Source organism: Oryza sativa, chromosome 12 (genome assembly GCF_034140825.1).
Source record: "Oryza sativa Japonica Group chromosome 12, ASM3414082v1".
In the NCBI taxonomy this organism is placed as follows: Eukaryota; Viridiplantae; Streptophyta; class Magnoliopsida; order Poales; family Poaceae; genus Oryza; species Oryza sativa.
Window position 1 is genome coordinate 14,113,732 of NC_089046.1, and position 18,481 is coordinate 14,132,212.

The 18,481-nt window shown below is 42.8% G+C and overlaps 1 protein-coding gene across 1 annotated transcript; it reads left to right on the top strand.

Moving 5' to 3' along the window:
* Window positions 1-1,143: 1,143 nt before the first annotated feature.
* LOC4352108 (E3 ubiquitin-protein ligase UPL2) lies at window positions 1,144-16,717 on the top strand. Its single transcript, XM_015763919.3, has 17 exons — window positions 1,144-1,292; window positions 1,439-1,583; window positions 3,054-3,149; window positions 3,236-3,439; window positions 3,539-10,019; window positions 10,194-11,284; window positions 11,363-11,662; window positions 11,749-11,956; window positions 12,082-12,338; window positions 12,431-12,705; window positions 13,111-14,218; window positions 14,294-14,440; window positions 14,552-14,632; window positions 14,716-14,941; window positions 15,030-15,169; window positions 15,798-15,904; window positions 16,074-16,717. The coding sequence occupies exons 2-17, from the start codon at window positions 1,470-1,472 to the stop codon at window positions 16,174-16,176; spliced, it is 10,938 nt and encodes a 3,645-aa protein (XP_015619405.1). The 5' UTR covers window positions 1,144-1,292; window positions 1,439-1,469; the 3' UTR covers window positions 16,177-16,717.
* Window positions 16,718-18,481: the final 1,764 nt, after the last annotated feature.

The window sequence follows — 18,481 nt, forward strand, 5'->3', positions numbered from 1 at the left end:
CTCCAGGGTGCCGTCGCGTGTTCGCTTCTTCATGTGGATTGCACTCAAGGGCCGCTGTCTCACGGCGGACAACCTGGCAAAGAGAAACTGGCCGCATGACGCCATTTGCTCCCTATGCCAACACGAGAACGAAGACTGCCATTATTTGCTTGTGTCCTGTGATTATACGGCGGCGGTTTGGCGCAAGCTGAGACGTTGGTGCAACATTAACATTGCAATCCCTGCGGAAGATGGCATGCCGCTTGCAGATTGGTGGATCGCGACAAGACGGCGTTTTCAGAACACGTATAGGACGGATTTCGATAGTCTGTTAATGCTAATTTGTTGGCTTATCTGGAAAGAGCGAAATACAAGGATCTTTCAACACATCGCCAAGTCGGTTGACCGGCTAGCGGATGACATCAACGAGGAAATCGCAATTTGGAGGGCAGCAGGGATTTTCTCCCAGGCTAGCGAGTAATCCCGATTAGAGGCGGGACCTGCCCCATTTTTTCCTTTTCTTTCCGGGCTTGAGTTTGCTTGAGACCGGCGCGACATCCTTCATGTCGTTGTAATTAAAACTTTATTTCCCTCAATCTTAATAAAATTGGCCGGCCTACCTTTGGCCGTCCCGGCAAAAAAGAATCTAGAATATATAGCTACATATTCTCAAAATCGAATCTGGACTGTTTTGGAGAGTAGCCGCTAGAAACTTCCTAGAACAAAACCCTTATATTTGTTCTTTAAGTCACATCATACTTGCTGATGAAATCACTATCCATTAGTTACTCCATCCGTCCCAAAAATACTTAATCTAGGAGAAGATGTGACTCCTTCTGATACAATAAATTTGGATAAAGAGCTATCAGATTTGTTAGGATCACACATTTATTTGTAGGTTAAGTTTTTTTTAACGGAAGTAGTACGCATAAAGGATTGGCTTACCCAATTGTTAACCGGCCCGGCACTGGAACAGAAAGGTCTTGAACCCAAACGGGACGCCGAGAAGGCCCTTCCCTGACGAAAGCAAAGGGCTTAATTAGCTAGCAAGAAACCCAAACCGACCCGAGCCCGTCACGCGCCGCGCCCGTGACCTACCGTGCGCTGCGCCGCCTCCTCCCTCCCACCTCCCTTCACAAAAGCAGCGACCCCTCCTCCCTCCCCAAGTTTCCTCCCCACACCGCAACCCTTCTCTCTCTCTCTCTCTCCCCTCTCGACTTCTCTCCTCTCCGCCGCCTCCGAGTCCCGCCGCGCCGCGCGCCCGTCTTCCCCGGCGGCCGATGTGTCTGCCTCGTCGGCACGAAACCCTAGAGGTAACCCGCCGCGCCGCTCCCCGCCGCTTCCCGCCGCGATCGGGGGCCCTCCCCCCTAGGGTTTTCGGGGGACTTTTGAGGGTGGATGATTTGGGGGTGTGGGGGGCTTTGGGGGCGGTCTAACCTGTTTGTGGTTTCTGGTGCAGGTGCGGTGCAGTTGAGGGGTCCCGATCGGAGATGGCGGCGGCGGCGGCCATGGCGGCGCACCGGGCCAGCTTCCCGCTCCGGCTGCAGCAGATCCTGTCCGGGAGCCGCGCCGTGTCGCCGTCGATCAAGGTGGAGTCCGAGCCGGTGAGTCCCTCGCGCCGTTCCCCTGTTTCCTCGCCCTAGGGTTTTGATCGTCGGGGTTGAGGGGTTGTAGATGCGAAGTTGAGATGGTATGTAGGATCGAATCCTCCCTAGGTGCTTCCTCTAGGGTTTTGATCGGCTGCCTGTGTTGATGTGGCGTGCTGTTGGGGTGAGGTAGTTAGGCCGTAAGGAGTTTGCTCCGTTTATGATCGGTGTTGAGCATGGGGACCAGTGGTGTGGTGTGCAGGGTAGTTGTTACTGCTTTAGGCCATCTCAAATTTGGGTTTCCTTGGTCAGGGGTAGAAGAGACACCGGTTTGAAGTTTCTGGTTATCTTGCTTGTGCTGTTATTGTACTATATTGTAGTAGGGATACATGCTCGTGTTATTCTGTTACCTTGTTTAAGCATGTCTATGCCCCTCAATGCTTAGTTGCCGCTGCAGCCGTAATCTTTTAGGCTTAGCCGCTTAGGTATCCCCATTACATTTGTATTATCTTGTTATTACTACGGTGTCCCATTGGACATTTATTAGTTCAGACTTTCTTGCACTTGTAATTCCTTCTGCAAAACATACGAGTCAATACAGAATGCCACATCTAGCAAATTACTATGTTATCATTGATGCTTAGGTGCCCATGATCAGTACTTATGGACTTGTACTGGCCATTTTATAATGTTATTTTTTCATTCTGTTATTGCTATAGCTTTTTAATCCTTTTTTACGTATTTTTATTTCTGTGCACAACTGCACTTATGTTGACCAATCCTGTATCATGTTTTGGATAATGGCTTACTACATAAATATATGACGTTGGATAGTAGCCTCAAGATTGATGCATTGATTTAGTTCACTTGATATTACAGCTCAAGAGTTGAGACATGTGGTTTTGTGGATGATATACATTTGGTCTTTACAGTTATTTTAATTACATCTAAGTTTGTTTTGCACAATACTGGTTGAATGTCTCAACATTTTGCCTGATCTGTGGGTCTAAATATATAACAATGAGAATTTAATTGGAAGATATATTTATAATTCACAGATTCATTCATGAGCTTTGAATTTTAATCTCTTAACAATAATAGTATTTGCTTTTGAGATTTTAAGGAAGATAGACGAGTGTTAGGAACCTTGCACCAGGTAGAATATGAAGTGGATTTGGATGCTTTATCTCTGATGACTTGTTTGGTAACTACTTAGACAAACTATTGGTCTGTTCACCTTTTCAAGGAGATATGGCATACAGCTAACTATGTTGATTGGATTATCAATGTACGGGTTGTGTTGCATTTAGTAGACAATCATATTCTTTGAATAAATAAGTGCATTATATTTAAAGATAAAGTGGTTACATGTTGCATAAGGGCAATCATTTGTACCATTTTAGTATGCTTGCTGTTCTCTGAAAGTTTATTCTGTTTCTTGCAACACCAGCCAACATGATTGATCAATCATTTTTTTTGTGTTTGCAGCCAGCAAAAGTTAAAGCATTTATTGATCGTGTAATCAGTATTCCACTACATGACATTGCTATACCATTGTCAGGCTTCCGTTGGGAGTTCAATAAGGTGACTTCTTTATTAGAGAAGCTCTTACATGACTTTTTCACATCCTTACTTTCCTGTAGTTTCTTACTTCAAATATGTGGCCACAGGGAAATTTCCACCATTGGAAGCCTCTTTTTATGCATTTTGATACATATTTCAAGACACAAATTTCTTCGAGGAAGGATCTTCTTTTATCTGATGATATGGCTGAGGGTGATCCTTTGCCTAAAAATACCATCCTGCAGATTTTGAGAGTAATGCAGATTGTTTTGGAAAATTGCCAGAACAAAACATCGTTTGCTGGTCTTGAGGTAATCTGGTTTTAATGTTCTTTAACTTGATTTTCCAAATATTAGATGCAAGAGCCCATGCTTATTTATATGTTTTAATTTGCTATCTCCTTCTATCAGCATTTTAGGCTTCTGCTGGCATCATCAGATCCTGAGATAGTTGTGGCTGCTTTAGAGACACTTGCTGCATTGGTTAAAATAAATCCTTCGAAGTTGCATATGAACGGAAAGCTCATAAATTGTGGAGCTATAAACAGTCATCTTCTATCATTGGCACAAGGATGGGGTAGCAAGGAGGAAGGTTTGGGCTTATATTCTTGTGTTGTGGCAAATGAAAGAAACCAGCAGGAGGGTTTGTGCTTATTCCCAGCAGACATGGAGAACAAATACGATGGCACGCAGCACCGTCTCGGTTCAACTCTTCATTTTGAATATAATTTGGCACCTGCCCAAGATCCTGACCAATCCAGTGACAAGGCTAAGCCATCTAATCTGTGTGTGATACATATCCCAGACTTGCACCTTCAGAAGGAGGATGACTTGAGCATATTGAAGCAATGTGTTGATAAGTTTAATGTGCCTTCAGAGCACAGATTTTCCTTGTTTACAAGGATAAGATATGCCCATGCCTTTAATTCGCCACGGACATGTAGGCTATATAGCCGCATAAGTCTTCTTGCTTTCATTGTTCTTGTGCAATCCAGCGATGCCCATGATGAACTCACATCTTTCTTTACAAATGAGCCAGAGTACATAAATGAGTTAATCAGACTTGTCCGATCAGAGGAATTTGTTCCTGGACCCATACGAGCGCTGGCTATGCTTGCACTGGGAGCACAGTTAGCAGCGTATGCATCATCTCATGAACGAGCTCGGATACTTAGTGGCTCAAGTATCATATCTGCTGGTGGAAACCGCATGGTCTTGCTCAGTGTTTTGCAAAAAGCTATATCATCACTCAGTAGCCCTAATGATACATCATCTCCATTAATTGTTGATGCCCTTCTGCAGTTTTTTCTGCTCCATGTGCTATCTTCTTCGAGTTCTGGGACCACTGTTAGAGGTTCAGGGATGGTTCCCCCGCTCTTGCCCCTTTTGCAAGATAATGATCCTTCACACATGCATCTTGTCTGTCTGGCAGTGAAAACTCTTCAAAAGTTGATGGAGTACAGCAGCCCTGCTGTTTCTCTATTTAAAGATTTGGGTGGTGTAGAACTTTTGTCTCAGAGGTTGCACGTGGAGGTGCAGCGTGTTATTGGTGTTGACAGTCATAATTCAATGGTTACAAGTGATGCATTGAAATCAGAAGAGGATCATCTCTACTCTCAGAAGCGATTGATTAAGGCGCTGCTAAAGGCATTGGGGTCTGCTACATATTCTCCTGCAAATCCTGCTCGTTCACAAAGCTCAAATGATAATTCTTTGCCCATCTCGCTTTCCCTTATATTTCAGAATGTTGACAAGTTTGGTGGTGACATTTATTTCTCAGCAGTTACTGTTATGAGTGAGATAATTCACAAGGATCCAACATGCTTTCCTTCTTTGAAGGAACTTGGTCTTCCAGATGCTTTTCTATCGTCAGTGAGTGCTGGGGTAATACCATCTTGTAAAGCTCTCATCTGTGTGCCTAATGGTCTGGGTGCAATATGCCTTAATAACCAAGGACTTGAGGCTGTCAGGGAAACTTCAGCTCTGCGTTTTCTTGTTGACACATTCACCAGCAGGAAGTACTTGATACCAATGAATGAAGGTGTTGTCCTATTAGCTAATGCAGTGGAAGAGCTTCTACGTCACGTGCAGTCCCTAAGAAGCACTGGGGTTGACATCATTATTGAAATAATTAATAAACTTTCTTCACCTCGTGAAGATAAGAGCAATGAACCAGCGGCCAGTTCTGATGAAAGAACAGAAATGGAAACTGACGCGGAAGGACGTGATTTGGTAAGTGCTATGGATTCCAGTGAGGATGGCACTAATGATGAACAGTTTTCTCATTTGAGCATTTTCCATGTGATGGTATTGGTTCATCGGACAATGGAGAACTCCGAAACCTGCCGGTTATTTGTGGAGAAAGGAGGCCTGCAAGCACTTTTGACACTCCTGTTGCGACCTAGCATTACCCAATCATCTGGAGGAATGCCGATTGCTTTGCATAGCACCATGGTATTCAAGGGCTTTACTCAGCATCACTCTACTCCACTTGCACGTGCATTTTGCTCTTCCTTAAAGGAGCATTTAAAGAATGCCTTGCAGGAACTTGATACAGTTGCAAGCTCTGGTGAAGTGGCAAAGTTAGAAAAAGGAGCAATTCCATCTCTTTTTGTTGTTGAGTTCTTACTCTTCCTTGCGGCATCCAAAGATAATCGCTGGATGAATGCTCTACTCTCAGAATTTGGAGATAGCAGTAGGGATGTCCTGGAAGATATTGGACGAGTACACCGAGAAGTGCTTTGGCAAATTTCACTTTTTGAAGAAAAGAAAGTTGAGCCTGAAACAAGTTCTCCTTTAGCAAATGACTCCCAGCAAGACGCAGCTGTGGGGGATGTTGATGATAGCAGATACACATCCTTTAGGCAATATCTTGATCCTCTTTTGAGGCGAAGGGGCTCTGGGTGGAATATTGAATCACAGGTGTCTGACCTCATTAATATCTACCGTGATATTGGCCGTGCAGCTGGTGACTCTCAGAGGTATCCTAGTGCAGGGTTGCCCTCAAGTTCTTCTCAAGACCAGCCTCCCAGTTCATCTGATGCAAGTGCTAGCACAAAATCAGAAGAGGACAAGAAAAGATCTGAGCATTCTTCCTGCTGTGACATGATGAGGTCACTGTCTTACCATATCAATCATCTTTTCATGGAGCTTGGGAAAGCAATGCTTCTTACATCTCGTCGGGAGAACAGCCCTGTGAATTTATCTGCATCTATTGTATCTGTTGCTAGCAATATTGCTTCTATTGTGTTGGAGCACCTCAATTTTGAGGGGCACACAATCAGTTCTGAAAGAGAGACTACTGTTTCCACAAAATGCCGATACCTTGGGAAGGTGGTTGAGTTCATTGATGGTATATTGTTGGACAGGCCGGAATCGTGCAACCCAATCATGCTGAATTCATTTTATTGCCGTGGTGTTATTCAGGCTATTTTAACCACATTTGAAGCTACCAGTGAGTTGCTCTTTTCTATGAACAGGCTTCCGTCATCGCCTATGGAGACAGACAGTAAAAGTGTTAAGGAAGACAGGGAGACAGATTCGTCATGGATATATGGTCCACTCTCCAGCTATGGTGCAATTCTGGACCATCTAGTAACATCATCGTTTATTCTTTCTTCCTCAACAAGACAATTACTTGAGCAGCCTATTTTTAGTGGAAATATCAGGTTTCCCCAAGATGCAGAGAAGTTCATGAAGCTGCTTCAGTCAAGAGTTCTGAAGACTGTTCTTCCCATCTGGACCCATCCTCAGTTTCCAGAATGTAATGTTGAGTTAATTAGTTCAGTCACATCTATCATGAGGCATGTTTACTCTGGGGTTGAAGTGAAAAACACTGCTATCAACACTGGTGCTCGTTTGGCTGGTCCACCCCCTGATGAGAATGCAATTTCTCTGATTGTAGAGATGGGCTTTTCTCGCGCCAGAGCTGAGGAAGCACTCAGGCAAGTTGGAACGAACAGTGTTGAAATTGCAACTGATTGGTTATTCTCACACCCAGAGGAACCACAAGAGGATGACGAACTTGCTCGAGCTCTTGCAATGTCTTTAGGCAATTCTGATACGTCTGCACAAGAGGAAGATGGCAAATCGAATGATCTTGAACTTGAAGAAGAAACTGTTCAGCTGCCTCCCATAGATGAAGTATTGTCTTCATGTCTTAGGTTGCTTCAGACAAAGGAATCATTAGCTTTCCCTGTTCGGGACATGCTTTTGACTATGAGCTCACAGAATGATGGTCAAAACCGAGTAAAGGTTCTTACGTATTTGATTGATCACCTGAAAAATTGTCTGATGTCATCTGATCCTTTAAAGAGCACTGCATTATCAGCTCTTTTTCATGTCCTTGCTTTGATTCTCCATGGAGATACTGCTGCTCGGGAAGTTGCTTCAAAGGCTGGTCTTGTCAAGGTTGCTTTGAACCTGCTGTGCAGCTGGGAGTTGGAGCCGAGGCAAGGCGAGATAAGTGATGTTCCAAATTGGGTTCCTTCATGCTTTCTTTCTATTGATAGGATGCTCCAGTTGGACCCAAAGTTGCCAGATGTTACTGAACTCGATGTCCTTAAAAAGGATAATTCAAATACACAAACATCAGTGGTGATTGATGATAGCAAGAAAAAGGACTCAGAAGCTTCATCGAGCACAGGGTTATTGGACTTGGAGGACCAGAAGCAACTTTTGAAGATTTGCTGTAAATGCATTCAGAAGCAGTTGCCTTCTGCTACCATGCATGCTATTCTTCAGTTATGTGCCACGTTGACTAAACTTCATGCTGCTGCTATTTGTTTTCTTGAGTCTGGTGGTCTGCATGCATTGCTAAGTTTGCCCACAAGTAGCTTGTTTTCTGGATTCAACAGTGTGGCTTCTACAATCATTCGTCATATTTTGGAAGATCCCCACACTCTTCAGCAAGCAATGGAATTAGAGATACGCCACAGTCTTGTCACCGCTGCAAATCGTCATGCAAATCCAAGGGTTACACCGCGCAATTTTGTCCAGAACTTGGCGTTTGTTGTATATAGAGACCCAGTGATATTTATGAAAGCTGCCCAAGCTGTGTGCCAGATTGAGATGGTTGGTGATAGACCATATGTTGTTCTGTTGAAGGATCGTGAAAAAGAAAAGAACAAGGAAAAAGAGAAGGACAAGCCTGCTGATAAGGATAAAACATCAGGTGCAGCCACAAAGATGACATCAGGGGACATGGCTTTAGGATCTCCTGTAAGTTCTCAAGGGAAGCAGACTGATCTGAATACAAAGAATGTGAAATCTAATCGCAAACCACCACAAAGCTTTGTCACTGTTATTGAGTATCTGCTAGATCTGGTTATGTCCTTCATTCCACCTCCTAGAGCAGAAGATCGACCTGATGGTGAATCTAGTACTGCATCATCTACAGACATGGATATTGACAGCTCAGCAAAAGGCAAAGGTAAAGCTGTTGCTGTCACACCTGAAGAGTCCAAGCATGCAATTCAAGAGGCTACTGCATCTCTCGCTAAAAGTGCATTTGTTCTGAAGCTGCTAACAGATGTTCTTCTGACTTATGCATCATCTATTCAAGTTGTTCTTCGACATGATGCTGATTTGAGCAATGCACGTGGTCCTAACCGGATTGGTATTAGCAGTGGTGGGGTTTTCAGTCATATACTGCAGCATTTCCTTCCGCATTCTACAAAGCAAAAGAAAGAGAGGAAAGCTGATGGAGATTGGAGGTACAAATTGGCAACAAGGGCTAATCAATTCTTGGTGGCTTCATCTATTCGGTCTGCAGAAGGTAGAAAAAGGATCTTTTCTGAAATCTGCAGCATATTTGTTGACTTCACAGACTCCCCTGCTGGTTGCAAACCCCCAATATTAAGGATGAATGCATATGTTGATTTGCTTAATGATATTCTGTCAGCCCGTTCGCCAACTGGTTCCTCCTTGTCAGCAGAATCTGCAGTTACTTTTGTTGAAGTTGGTCTTGTTCAGTATTTATCAAAAACACTGCAAGTTATAGATTTGGATCATCCTGATTCAGCAAAGATTGTAACTGCTATTGTTAAGGCCCTTGAGGTTGTCACAAAGGAACATGTTCATTCGGCAGATTTGAATGCCAAAGGGGAGAACTCATCAAAGGTTGTGTCTGACCAGAGCAATCTAGACCCGTCTTCAAATAGATTCCAAGCTCTTGACACAACTCAACCCACTGAGATGGTTACTGATCATAGGGAAGCTTTCAATGCTGTTCAAACTTCACAAAGTTCAGATTCAGTGGCTGATGAGATGGACCATGACCGTGATCTGGATGGAGGATTTGCTCGTGATGGTGAAGATGACTTTATGCACGAGATTGCTGAAGATGGAACTCCAAATGAGTCCACAATGGAAATCAGATTTGAAATTCCACGAAATAGAGAGGATGATATGGCTGATGATGACGAGGACAGTGATGAGGACATGTCAGCCGATGATGGTGAGGAGGTTGATGAAGATGAAGACGAGGATGAGGATGAAGAGAACAACAACCTGGAGGAGGATGATGCCCATCAAATGTCTCATCCTGACACAGATCAGGAGGACCGTGAGATGGATGAAGAGGAGTTTGACGAGGATCTGCTAGAAGAAGATGATGATGAGGATGAGGATGAGGAAGGAGTCATTCTTCGCCTCGAAGAGGGTATCAATGGAATTAATGTGTTTGACCATATCGAGGTGTTTGGGGGAAGCAACAATTTGTCTGGGGATACACTGCGTGTAATGCCGTTGGACATTTTTGGAACAAGACGGCAAGGTCGTAGTACATCTATATATAACCTTCTTGGGAGAGCAGGCGATCATGGTGTTTTTGACCACCCGCTCTTGGAGGAGCCTTCTTCGGTGCTACACCTTCCACAGCAAAGACAACAAGGTATGCCTTCTTTCCTTCCCTGTTCATGTTGATTCTGTTCCATGTAATCATCCATTGGCAAACTAGTAAGCAACTGTCTGATTATTTTTTTTTGACTTTCTAATATGTTACTGATATACCTAGATGGTACCAATTCTGGCATACATCACTAATTCAAATTACCGTTTGTTTCAGAAAATTTAGTTGAGATGGCCTTCTCTGATCGGAATCATGATAATAGTTCTTCCCGCTTGGATGCAATTTTCCGGAGCCTGCGAAGTGGCCGGAGTGGACACCGTTTTAATATGTGGCTAGATGACAGTCCCCAACGCACTGGATCAGCTGCTCCTGCAGTACCTGAAGGCATTGAGGAGCTGCTGGTCTCTCAGTTGAGACGACCCACCCCTGAACAACCTGATGAGCAGAGTACACCTGCTGGTGGCGCTGAAGAAAATGACCAATCTAATCAGCAACATTTGCATCAATCAGAAACTGAGGCAGGAGGAGATGCACCAACAGAACAAAATGAAAACAATGATAATGCAGTTACTCCGGCAGCAAGGTCTGAGTTAGATGGTTCTGAAAGTGCTGATCCTGCACCTCCCAGCAATGCACTTCAAAGAGAAGTGTCTGGTGCAAGTGAGCATGCCACGGAGATGCAATATGAACGTAGTGATGCTGTAGTACGTGATGTGGAAGCAGTCAGCCAGGCAAGCAGTGGTAGCGGTGCTACTTTAGGGGAAAGCCTTAGAAGTTTAGAGGTGGAGATAGGAAGTGTTGAAGGGCATGATGATGGTGATCGCCACGGAGCTTCAGACAGGCTTCCTTTGGGTGATTTGCAGGCAGCTTCAAGATCAAGGAGGCCACCTGGAAGTGTTGTGCTAGGTAGCAGCAGAGATATATCTCTGGAGAGTGTCAGCGAGGTTCCTCAAAATCAAAATCAAGAATCTGATCAGAATGCTGATGAAGGGGATCAGGAGCCTAACAGAGCTGCTGACACTGACTCAATTGATCCTACATTTTTGGAGGCTCTTCCAGAGGATTTACGGGCTGAAGTTCTTTCTTCACGTCAAAATCAAGTGACCCAGACTTCTAATGAACAACCTCAGAATGATGGGGATATTGATCCTGAATTCCTTGCTGCACTTCCTCCTGATATACGTGAAGAAGTTCTAGCTCAACAACGTGCGCAAAGGTTGCAGCAGTCACAGGAATTAGAAGGACAACCAGTTGAAATGGATGCTGTTTCAATTATCGCAACATTCCCTTCAGAAATTCGGGAGGAGGTATATAGTTTGTTCTGTACCAGTCCCATTTTTCATTTCTTTGTCATAATGTGATCTTATGGTTGAGTTATTTTGCAGGTGCTTTTAACATCTCCAGATACATTACTGGCTACACTTACGCCTGCACTAGTTGCTGAAGCAAACATGTTAAGGGAGAGATTTGCTCATCGGTATCACAGTGGCTCCCTTTTTGGCATGAACTCCAGGGGCAGGAGAGGTGAGTCCTCTCGACGTGGTGACATAATTGGTTCAGGTCTTGATAGAAATGCTGGTGATTCTTCTCGACAACCAACTAGCAAGCCAATTGAAACGGAAGGATCTCCTCTTGTTGACAAGGATGCTCTTAAAGCTCTTATTAGGCTACTCCGGGTTGTTCAGGTAATATACCATTAACTTCTGTGTGTTCAACTGTGTAAAGTTCTCTGGAAAAAAAATCTTCTACTAACTTTACCCATTGTTTACAGCCTCTATACAAAGGTCAATTGCAGAGGCTTCTCTTGAACCTTTGTGCTCATAGGGAAAGCAGAAAGTCCTTGGTTCAAATTCTAGTGGACATGCTTATGCTTGATCTGCAGGGCTCTTCTAAGAAATCAATTGATGCAACTGAGCCACCATTTAGGCTATATGGGTGCCATGCAAATATTACGTACTCACGCCCTCAATCGACAGATGGTAACCTAACTACCCTTGTTTCTGTGTTTTTAATTAGCTGAATGGTGCTCTTGGTATCTAGGTTAACATTTGCCTGTTGAGAATTATAGTTGATATTGATTGATTTTCTTTATTGTGGTTAATAGGCGTGCCTCCATTAGTTTCTCGTCGTGTTCTTGAAACTTTGACATACTTGGCAAGAAATCATCCAAATGTGGCTAAACTCTTGCTATTTCTTGAGTTCCCTTGCCCCCCAACTTGCCATGCTGAAACATCTGATCAGAGGCGTGGCAAGGCTGTTCTTATGGAAGGTGACAGTGAACAGAACGCTTATGCACTTGTCCTACTTTTAACCTTGTTGAATCAGCCACTTTATATGAGGAGCGTAGCTCATCTTGAACAGGTTAACATTCTTTCTTGTTTTTTATTTTCTGTTGTGGCTCTTTATTAAAATTTCCAGTCATATTTTTATCCTAACCATTGGAACTTGTGTAGCTACTAAACCTTCTCGAAGTTGTTATGCTCAATGCCGAGAATGAAATTACACAAGCTAAGCTGGAAGCAGCATCTGAAAAACCATCTGGACCTGAGAATGCAACGCAAGATGCCCAAGAGGGTGCGAATGCTGCTGGATCATCTGGATCGAAGTCCAATGCTGAGGATAGCAGCAAACTCCCTCCTGTTGATGGTGAAAGTAGCCTGCAAAAAGTTCTGCAGAGTCTTCCCCAAGCAGAGCTTCGACTGCTATGTTCACTGCTTGCACATGATGGGTATAAACTTTCCCAATTTTGGTGAATTGCTTATAATTCATTTTTTTCTCCTATTTAATTCTATTACTTTCATAGTGTAAGCACATTGAGGAAATCATAAATGCAGCTATTGCAACATTACTTCTCTTCTCTTTAGTACTTGTGCATATGGTGGGTTTCAACTTACATTGCAGATTTGATTAAGTTTGATTATTCTCTGGTTATGTTGTTTAGGTCTTCATCAAATAGATGATAAGAAACTAGGCTGCTAGTTGCATCAGCATTTTCTTGTCCTTGGTTTCGTTCTTTGTGATCTGTGTTTCCTTTTAGAAACATAGATGGCAGAGCTGTAACTTTTTCATATATTTGTTTCTGCTATTATTTCTGTTACGACTAATAAAAGAAATGCTTGTGTTTGTCTTTCAGGTTGTCAGACAATGCGTATCTCCTGGTAGCAGAAGTTCTGAAAAAGATTGTAGCTCTTGCTCCTTTTTTCTGTTGCCATTTCATAAATGAACTTGCACATTCAATGCAAAATTTGACGCTTTGTGCAATGAAGGAGCTTCACTTGTATGAGGATTCTGAAAAGGCTCTTCTTAGCACATCATCAGCCAATGGCACTGCAATTCTTAGAGTTGTGCAGGCTTTGAGTTCTCTTGTCACCACTCTGCAAGAGAAAAAGGATCCAGATCATCCTGCTGAAAAAGATCATTCTGATGCATTGTCCCAGATTTCTGAAATTAACACTGCATTGGATGCATTATGGTTGGAGCTGAGTAATTGCATAAGCAAAATAGAGAGCTCTTCAGAATACGCATCGAATCTAAGTCCTGCTTCTGCAAATGCAGCCACATTAACAACAGGTGTAGCACCTCCATTGCCTGCCGGAACTCAGAACATATTACCGTACATAGAATCATTTTTCGTGACATGTGAGAAGTTACGCCCTGGGCAACCTGATGCTATTCAAGAAGCTTCAACATCTGACATGGAGGATGCATCAACTTCTAGTGGTGGGCAGAAATCATCTGGAAGCCATGCAAATCTTGATGAGAAGCACAATGCGTTTGTTAAATTCTCAGAGAAACACAGAAGATTGTTGAACGCATTTATCCGCCAAAACCCTGGGCTATTGGAGAAGTCATTCTCTCTGATGTTGAAAATCCCTCGCTTGATTGAATTTGACAACAAGCGTGCATATTTCCGGTCTAAAATTAAGCATCAGCATGATCATCATCATAGCCCTGTTAGAATTTCTGTGCGCCGGGCATATATTTTGGAGGATTCATATAACCAGCTTAGGATGCGTTCACCACAGGATTTGAAGGGTAGACTGACTGTTCATTTCCAAGGTGAAGAAGGCATTGATGCTGGTGGACTAACAAGGGAATGGTATCAGCTGCTATCACGAGTGATTTTTGATAAGGGTGCCCTTCTATTCACAACTGTTGGAAATGACTTGACATTTCAACCAAACCCTAACTCGGTGTATCAGACTGAACACCTCTCATATTTCAAATTTGTTGGGCGAGTGGTGAGTGATATTGCTCCTTGTTTTTCACTTTCAGCTTTGTGCAATTGTTGTTGGTTCTAAAAGTTGTCCCTCCAGGTTGGTAAAGCTCTATTTGATGGCCAACTTTTGGATGTCCATTTTACAAGATCTTTCTACAAGCACATACTAGGTGTCAAGGTTACATACCATGACATTGAAGCTATTGATCCTGCATACTATAAAAATTTGAAATGGATGCTTGAGGTAAATATTTTTTTCCCAGTACAATGGTTGATTCAGCTTCTTGATTATTAGGTGGTAATTTTCAGTTGTCTTTTTAGATGTGTAATAATGTATTCTCATTTCTGTGTACAGAATGACATAAGCGATGTTCTGGACCTCTCCTTCAGCATGGATGCAGATGAAGAGAAGCGGATATTGTATGAGAAGGCAGAGGTATAAGCCTATCTCTGTGTTTGTCTGTCTTTTCGCTGTTGCTTGTCTTTGCTTGAAACTTAGTCCTGAACCCATCTATGCAGGTGACTGATTATGAGTTGATTCCTGGAGGCCGAAACATCAAGGTCACCGAGGAGAACAAGCATGAATATGTGAACCGGGTTGCAGAACATCGTTTAACCACTGCTATTAGGCCTCAAATCACCTCTTTTATGGAGGGATTTAATGAGCTCATTCCTGAGGAGCTGATATCAATCTTTAATGACAAAGAACTTGAACTGCTAATCAGTGGACTCCCAGACATTGACTGTGAGTATCACCCATGATTTAGGACTGTTTAATTATCTGTTTTTTTATCTTACAGTTAATTAACTTGTTTTGTATCTCTCGCTTTCAGTGGACGATCTAAAAGCAAATACAGAATATTCTGGGTACAGCATAGCTTCTCCAGTCATTCAGTGGTTCTGGGAGATTGTCCAAGGGTTCAGCAAGGAGGACAAAGCCCGGTTCCTTCAGTTTGTTACTGGCACCTCAAAGGTACTTTGCTGATGATGCCTTGTGAAGTATTTTTTATTTAGAAGCGTTAGCCCACATGATTCTATCTTACTTGGTGATTCCCCGCGCTTTGCTACGGGAATTACTAAACATTTCTCAATATATTTTTTTCAACAATCAAGCTAGAAGTGAAAGGGAAAAAATAATAATGAAACATTAGGGTTTATCCATACTTATCATGAAACAAACAAATGGTATTTGCGCTTTGATGTGAAACATATTGATAAGTATATGTTTAATATTATAAAAATGATAGATTTGTAAAAATATTGTGCAAATAATGTGAGGGGTGATGATTGGATATGCTTGCATGTTGATTTGTAGAATTAAATAAATTGTAGATAATGTTGAAGTTAAATATGTAATTATTGCTCGTGGGTGATGATGTGGCATAGTTGCATGTTGAACGACTTAGTGGGCTATAACTTTATAGTAAGATAGGATTAGTCTGGTGTTCTCCCTCAAAGCTCACTAATTTTTTTACCCCGCCCATGTGATAAGCTGAGTTATTCAGCATGATTTGAGTATTGGCTGGCACATTCAATTCTTTAATGATAATCTTTTGCGTATTATATTTGGTTTCTTATTCTTTTGTGTTAAACTACTGTAGGTACCTCTGGAAGGTTTCAGTGCACTCCAAGGAATATCTGGACCACAACGATTCCAGATACACAAGGCCTACGGAAGCACCAACCATCTGCCTTCAGCACATACTTGGTAATCCATCTTCACTGCACTCACTTTTGACACTAGAAAAAAAATCATTTGGCACAATTAAGGGTTCAAAATCCTGCTGGTGGTTACCCTTTTTGTCCAGCTATAATGTTGTTTTATTTTATTTACTTGAGATCAGTCCTGACAACTCTACTGCCCTTGCTCACTGCAGCTTTAACCAACTAGACCTTCCTGAGTACACATCGAAAGAGCAGCTCCAGGAGAGATTGCTACTGGCTATTCATGAGGCGAATGAAGGTTTCGGATTTGGTTAATCAGTCACTCCTGCACCTGTGTGCAAGAAATTTCAGGGAGTAATGTACAGATACCGTCGGAGTTGCAATAGGCGAGGGGAATGTGCGCGGACTCTTACATAACCTGCTACTAGATTCATTTGTTGCCTGCATCAACCATCGGCGTTGGTCCCTGAAGACTGATGAGATTTGTTGACAAAGTACCGGCCTGCCCACGATGCTTTATAGGACTGGTTGCTGCGAAGGATGTGCAGGGAGGTGTAGCAGGAAGTGCTAGAAGACAGCAACTATTTGGTGTTCATAATATTTTTTTTCTTTCCCTTTTGGGTCTTTTTTGGCCATTGCCCCGTTAATAGATTTCACCTTCTCTATACATTGGACCTGTATGGAATTTTTTTCCTTTTTTATTCAAGTTTGTTTTTGGGGGGCATAGACCGGTGGAATGCAACATTAAGTAGAATGCAAGTTTTCCATCGCTATTGCATATTCAATGCACATTGACTAAAAGTGTCTGGAGCCACGGGCTGCGGCTATAAATTTTACTCCTAAGGTGATGTGTGTTCGTCGGTGACTTGTTCGTACGGTTATGTGTGTCTGTTTTGAGATGTGAAACTTGGCTTGGACCCTAAATTTGGCATAATAGTGCCGTACCACCAGTTCACCACTATTTGTTAGGCCAACACCATCTAATATTCGATTTCCGCTACATAGTACGCTACATTCAGTAATTAAGATCAAATCCTTCCGCTACATAATAACATAATCAAGCCTCGTAGGGCTCCATACTGCACCGTTTTTTGTAAATTTTTTTTGCTGCTTCCATGATTTGTCACGTGGGTGTTCAGTGCTATAGCTCCTCGAGTAGCCGGTTCCCCGGTTCCTTTGGCAGATGTGTTTTACTTTTTTTTTTCTACTTGTTTGATATACCTGTCAGCATGCAGCATGCTATCTCAGTCTTTTCCATTGCTAACGTGTTAGCACGCATGTTTGCTTTGTCTTCTTACTTTGCACCTATCGCCGGCAGGATGCACATGTCCCTGCACCGCCTGATGCACAGTCTTCTCCCCTTTTGAAATTTTCAAAAAAGTCCTCTGATTTGTGTATAATTCGCATGTCCCTGCACCGCCTAACATGCTGATATGTTTCTTTTAAAAAGACCCTCGTATTTAGAAAAAAATATAACGCAAAGAAGAGAAAATTCCACTTATAGAGGTAACGCTGTAAACATAAAAAATACGAGGTTTTTTTCGAAATACGACCACATATATATTCTTCTCCCAAACCTTATCCATCTACCTCCCACCTCCTCCCCCGCTCTCCGCGGCTGCTGTCCCAATGCGCCTCCGCGCACCCGTCGGCGCTACTGCGCCACTACAGGTGAGGGCCGTCCGTCGGAGCCGCCGCCGGTGCTCCCATCCTCATCCTTCCTTTACTTGTGGGGACGGCGGTGGCGGGGAGAGGACGAATGCGGTGCCTGTCGGAGCCGTCGCCGGTACTCCCTACCTCCTCCTCCTACTTGGGCCGGCGGAGGCAGTGGTGGCGAGGGGAGGGCGGGTGTGCCGCCGCCGCCGCCACATTCAGTAATTAAGATCAAATCCGTTAGCCTTAAGGCGTTGGATGTGGTATATCTAGCATACAGATGTACGAAGTAGGTAGATTAGCTACTACTGGCGAAACTGGTTATCTAGTCATGCGTACTAGTACATCTCTAAACTATCTATTAGTCTCTGCCTAATGCGACGTGTATATATATATATATTCGAGAGACAACCATTATGTGTACTAGTTTGGCACCATGATGGATGTGGTATTTCTAGCTTACAGATGAGCGAAGTAGGTAGCGTATGCCACATCTTAACCAGTGAAAAGTGAAATTCAAAGTGGACCGATAATGAGCCACATCATTTGGTAAATATTAACGGTTGGATTTACAAAAGAGAGTGAATGAATCTTGGACCATTGAAATAGATGGATGGTAAAAGAACAAATTCAAAAGGTTCGCAGAGATGAAGCTACTAGAAGTGGAAGTGGAAAAAAAGGAAGGAAAAAAACCCTTTGTTCCTTTCGCTAAGTTGAGCTATTTAGGCCATATTCAAAATGTATATCCATGTGATTAATTTTGTTTCTAGCAATTAGTTGTTAATGTATTTTAGAAAAAAAATTGCTACAAAGACATGCACATTCCTACCAATAATGAGTCATGGTCATCTGAATATATGTTTAATGATTTTCACATAAATTTAAAAACAAAATTTAAACTAATTCCTTAAAAACCTAAAAAAAAGACCATGAGACACAAAGGGTACGCACCAATAGAAAATAAGTG

Bases quoted from the DNA above. Each gene is read 5' to 3' on its own strand.
- LOC4352108 (XM_015763919.3), top strand. From the start codon at position 1,470: ATGGCGGCGGCGGCGGCCATGGCGGCGCACCGGGCCAGCTTCCCGCTC. The intron at 11,663-11,748 runs GTAATATACCAT...CATTGTTTACAG, and splicing joins GGCTACTCCGGGTTGTTCAG to CCTCTATACAAAGGTCAATT. The intron at 14,942-15,029 runs GTGAGTATCACC...TCTCGCTTTCAG, and splicing joins TGGACTCCCAGACATTGACT to TGGACGATCTAAAAGCAAAT.